We start from the raw sequence: 5,902 nt of genomic DNA on the forward strand, positions 1-5,902 counted from the left end.
GCATTAAAATTTTATTATGAGGGAGTTTTAACCAAATTCTCATAAAATTTATCCATAATTATCATACTTTATTTTTATCACTTTGCCTCCCAAATTGGAGTCCCTAATTGTGGGTCATAGTGAAACACACTAATAATTTAAGAGATTTATTTGTATATTTTTATAACTTAAGAGGTAAAGTGATACTGTTGTATAGATTAAAGAGTCTATTTGTATGTTTTTATAATTTAAAATTTTAAAATAATATTTTTCAATAGTTGAGGAGTCTCCGTATAAATAATTTTATAAAAAATATAAAATTAACAAAGTTATTAGGTAATATGCAATAAGTTCATCATTTTTATAAAAATTGAAAATATTTTTTCAAAATGTAGCAGTTTTCAAAAATAATTGTCAAAAACAAGTTATTTTTAAAAATATAAACATGAAAAAAAAAATCAAACCATGCCAAATATGGGTGACTATTTAATATTTTTAGAATATAATTACGTGGTATTTCATAAAATTTTAATTAATAGAGAGAGATAAGAATCCATAATTTAAGTTTGAGATGAAAAAATAATATAAAAATTAAATAATTAATGATTAATTTAAAATATGACTACGTAGGGTTGGTTTGGCATAAACTAAATAATACAAAAAGTCAAAAAGTCACTATCCTATTTAAGTCACATCATTTTATTTAAATCACATAATCTCTCTAATATATCACATCAAATCCAACCCATATAAGACAATAAGTAAAAAATTATACTTTTTTAGAACATCCCAAACCAACCCGTAATATTTTGAAATTATTACACAATTTCTCACCAAACACGTGTGTTCCGGAGAGGTGGTGATTTGGCATCTAACTCGTAACGCTTCAGTGTATACACCTCACCCGCACATGTGTTTTCTTAGGACGCCGACATGTATCTCTCATCCACCGTCAACCTGTCTGTCCAGTGATATTTTGAAAAGATGATTAAAAGTTGATATTTTATTTTTTATGAATTTTTTTTTTTGAAAAGATGATTAAAAATTGATATTTTATTTTTTATTAATTTTTTTTTTAAAAAAAATTTATTTGAAAAGCTGATAAAAAATTATTTTTTGATTTTTTTCTTAATATTTGTGTATATTGTTACATCACAATTAAATAACTAAAATATTTCCATCCAATTTAAGAAATTTACATTTTTACACATGTGGCTTATTTTGCAACTGGAAGGTATAGTTGTAATTTTATAGATAGTTTTTAGTTAACTTTCCAAATGGTTTTAGGAGCAATTTGAGAAATTAGTAAAAAGTTAACTTTTTGACTTTTTTTTATCTTTTTATCTTTTTATAAATAAAAAATATGATAAATAATATGATCTAAAATGAATTAAAAACTAAAAATTAACTTTTAACAAATTTGCCAAAAGACCCGTTAATGCCAAAAAAAAAAAAGCAATCTTCTAACTTTTTACCAAGCTACAAAACATAATTTTTATCTTTGTTCCTGGATGGCACCTCAAGTACCTAGATATTTTATTCACTTTTCATCACAAAATATTATTTATTTATTTTTTTTTATATTTAAATTTATTGATATTAATATATACAAAAAAAAATAATTACGATAATGAGTATTTTTAAAAAATAATTATGCTATTTTAATTTTAAATTAAAAAATAATTTTAATATTTTTAAAATATAATAATTATACTAAAAAAAATAATTTTCCTAAAAAGGGTCAATATTTTGGGCCGGACCCAAATCCTTTTTTTAAATATAAAAATAAAAATGGAAAACAACCGTCAACTTGACACCACACCACCGATCGCGAGGGTGGGGTCCAGAAACGCTCAGTAACCGAGCCGACTCATGAGGAGAGAGCCGGTCCAAAAGAGAAAACGTAAGCAGTGACAGAATCACAACAATGTGGGGCCATCCGACACACACACCGCTACTCCTCCTTCTGCCACGTGTCCGGCTGCGCTCACTGGTCCGCACGAACCCAACGTTATCACCCACGTGTATTCTAGAAACCACCGGCCCAGCTCGACACTTGTCCCACCCACCTCCCTATATATTCCCCTCTCTCCCTTGCGTTCTAAGTTTCAATTTTCAAGCTCTCCCTTCCCCATTCAGAGAGAGAGAGAGAGTTCTAGAGAGAGTTCTAGAGAGAGAAATGGCATCAGAGTTGCAAATGCCCCCTGGTTTCAGATTTCATCCAACGGATGAGGAGCTCGTGATGCACTATCTATGTCGTAAATGTGCGTCGCAGTCGATTGCTGTTCCCATCATTGCTGAGATCGATCTCTACAAGTACGATCCATGGGAACTTCCGGGTAATTAAAAAGAAAATTTGTAATTTTTTTTCGATTACGGAAGAGAGAGATAGGAGAAGGATTCACAATAATTTTACTATTATAATCTAACAGTCATTATTTAAAATTGAAATAAAATTACGTCATTTTTAGATATTTGATTTTCATGTCATTTTATTTTATTTTATTTGTTTATTGTTTTTGGTGATTTTGTTAGCTTGATATTTTAATTTGGGTTTTTCGATAATTTGCTGAATTTTTTTTTTTGTTGTGAATTTACAGGTTTGGCCTTGTATGGGGAGAAAGAATGGTACTTTTTTTCGCCAAGGGACCGGAAGTACCCGAACGGATCTAGGCCGAATCGGGCAGCGGGTAGTGGGTATTGGAAGGCGACCGGGGCGGATAAGCCAATCGGGCATCCAAAACCGGTCGGAATTAAGAAGGCTCTGGTGTTTTACGCCGGAAAAGCTCCGAGGGGAGAGAAAACCAACTGGATTATGCACGAGTACAGGCTAGCAGATGTGGACCGGTCCGCCCGCAAGAAATGCAACAACAGCCTAAGGGTATAAAAAACCGATCCATTATTAATTTGAGTACTTTAGGGGTAAATTGGACATTTCATGTGGACTCTAGGTTTTAATTACTCTAATTTTTTTTTCTATAATATAAAAGGAAGATAAAAAATAAATCTGACGTGTTTTAAATTATATATATATATATTGAAGTATTTTTGTAGTGGGGTTTGTGTTGGTGGTTGGGATAGAATTTAAATGACTATTTTGACCTTGGAAGTCTTTAAAATACCAATCGGACCCTTTTAGTTGTGATGAAAACTGATGTCGGTCCTTTTGTGAATTGGATACTTCCAGGCACTAATCAGACAGATCATCAAATGAGTCACACTTGAGAATAGGATTGTTGTCTATTGTCATATGCTAGGACTAAGCCTTCGACGGGATTTTTATTGATTAAAATAGTTATAAAAAAATAAAATATATTTTTTAATTTAAAAAGATAAAATGTAACATTTAAATCATAATAATTTTATTTATTATTTTACAAAATTTAAAAAATTTAAAAAATTATTTCAAACGACATTTTTTAACTTTATTTTAAAATAGTTAAAAAAAATTAAAAATTAACCTACATTCCAAACAAATGCTAAACAATATCTTCAATTGAGTTTGTGTCCTTAGTTTGGTTTTGTTTCTTTTCGAAAATCTTTAAAATTTAATTTGTTGGAAAATAATTAAAGAATAATAATAGTATTACTTATTTTGTAAATATTTTTTATTTAAATTATATATATATACCGACATCAAAAGCTTTTAAATATTTAATTAATAAGGCCCATGGGGACACATGTCATACTATGATTGCTAGAATTAAACAATGTTCACTTATTACTTTCCATTTACGGAATATTATTCCTTCTTATCTGTTTGTGACATAGGACAAAATAGAGAATTATGATATTATTATAGCGATAGTAGTTTTTTGAACGTGACCATTTATTACGTAATTGATTTAGATTTGATTGAATTATGATTGATTGAAGCTAACGTGGTGATTTTGCAGCTGGACGATTGGGTCCTATGTCGTATATACAACAAAAAAGGAAGCATCGAGAAGCAAAACACGGTCATCGACAAGAAATTGAGCGAAATTCCAGAAATGTTTGAACAAAAGCCGCAGATTCTGAACCACCACGGCGGCGGCGTCATGTTATCGCCGCCGCCAGAGAGTCCACCGGCGACGAGGATGTTCAGTGAGTTGGTGTACCGCGACACATCGGATTCCATCCCAAGGCTCCACACGGACTCAAGTTGTTCGGAGCACGTCGTGTCGCCAGAATTTACGTGTGAGAGGGAGGTCCAGAGCGAGCCGTCAAAGCTGACCGATTGGGAGAAAGCCGCCCTCGATTTTCCATTTAATTACATGGATGCCACCATGGACAATGCCTTCACTTCTCCATTACAAGACATGTTCATGTACCTTCAGAAGCCATTCTGATGTGATTTGTGGTTCTGATTAAATCAATTAGGGCCGACACATTCTTAGTCTGTGAGTCGCGTAGCACCGTATAACTAACCCCACACACCCTTCACAGGAGACTTGGGAAGTCTATGAGTGTGTGCACGTGTGAGAGGGGCATTGTGGTCTAAGTGCTGTACCATGTTAATACAATGTATACAGCAGACATGTATGTATATATAGGTCATGTCAATGATGTCATGTGTGTATACATTGATCATTTTGTTAAGGCCATGTTGGACCTTTCATATTCTCATATTTGTAGTTTATTTTAATTTGAAATCAGTTGTAGTTATTCAACAAGTGATTTTCTTTATATGGAGGCATTAAAGTAATTTATGGTATTTTAATTGATTTATGTAATATGAAAAGTGAATGAGATGCACAATGGGGGTGTTTGGTGGAGCTTTTTTAAGTCAACTTATGACTTCTGATTTTTAAAAAGTTATTTTGGACTGTTTGGTTAAACTTATTTTAAACAGTTTCTGATTCTAACAACTTATTTTAAGTCAAAAAAGTTGATTCTGAGAAGCTGCTCACCCCTTATTTCTGATTATCAGTTTTTACTGTGGACATGTTAATTCACGGTTATATTTTTAGATTTTTTTATTTTTTATTTTTTTAAAAATAGAAAAAGAATCAAATGGACTATTAAATATTATTATTATTTTTTATGAAAAATATAGATAAATAGTGAAAAATAAAAAATAACAATTAATTGAAAAAATTAGTTCACAGTTTATTTAACAAATATTATTCAGTAACTTAAATCTATAATCCAGCAGTTATACCAAACAGATTAACAGCTTCTGATTAAAGTTATAATCTATAATCTGTTAAGTCATAATCTATAATCTGTTTTAACAGCCACACCAAACAGTACCAATAGCGGTGCTTAAATTATCAGTGAATCGAAAAATCGAACTATTAGACTTTTTTAGTAAAGAGATTAAAAGTTAATTTTTTGGTTTTTAATTTTTTAGATTATATTATCTTTTTATTTTTTAATATATTTTTTTTAAAAAAAAGTCAAAAAAATTTAAACCTATTTTTCTCAACAATCTAAGTTTTTAAAAGCATTGGTTTGGTTTTAAATTTTTAAATTATCAAATTGATAGAATTGGATTAGTTTTTTATTTAAGTTTTGTCTAAATTGAACATATATATATATATATATATATATATATATTACTATAATTTTATTTATATTGACATGTCTTCATGTAATTGATATATTTTAATGAACTTGATTATGCTTAATAATTTTTGTGTTGGGTGAACCCAAAAAATATTAGAAGCATGTGTTGTATTTTACAGTTGATTTAACTTGTATGAGTTATATTAATAGATTTAATTTGTATTTACTTGTATTAAATAATATTTTAGTCTTTTTTGTGTTATGTATAAATGTTAAAGACTTGATTGTGTTAATTATTTATTATTGATTGATTCATTTATTTTTAATATAGTAGAACCGTTGGTTTCCATTTGAACAACTCGAGTTATATTGGGTTGGGTTGGGTTAGTTTTAGTGCATGGTTAGTTTAGTTCTGAGTCTAAAAATTTGAAAC

At 29.8% G+C, this 5,902-nt stretch overlaps 1 protein-coding gene across 1 annotated transcript; it reads left to right on the plus strand.

Annotated features, from left to right (window-relative positions):
- The first annotated feature begins 2,015 nt into the window (after positions 1 to 2,015).
- Positions 2,016 to 4,675, plus strand: LOC114288453 (NAC domain-containing protein 2). The gene is made up of 3 exons (XM_028231962.2): positions 2,016 to 2,318; positions 2,580 to 2,860; positions 3,876 to 4,675. Exons 1-3 carry the CDS (start codon positions 2,159 to 2,161, stop codon positions 4,308 to 4,310), a joined length of 876 nt encoding a protein of 291 aa, XP_028087763.1. The 5' UTR covers positions 2,016 to 2,158; the 3' UTR covers positions 4,311 to 4,675.
- Positions 4,676 to 5,902: the final 1,227 nt, after the last annotated feature.

The sequence above is a fragment of the Camellia sinensis genome, chromosome 6, assembly GCF_055761805.1.
Source record: "Camellia sinensis isolate YWXY chromosome 6, ASM5576180v1, whole genome shotgun sequence".
Classification (NCBI taxonomy): Eukaryota; Viridiplantae; Streptophyta; class Magnoliopsida; order Ericales; family Theaceae; genus Camellia; species Camellia sinensis.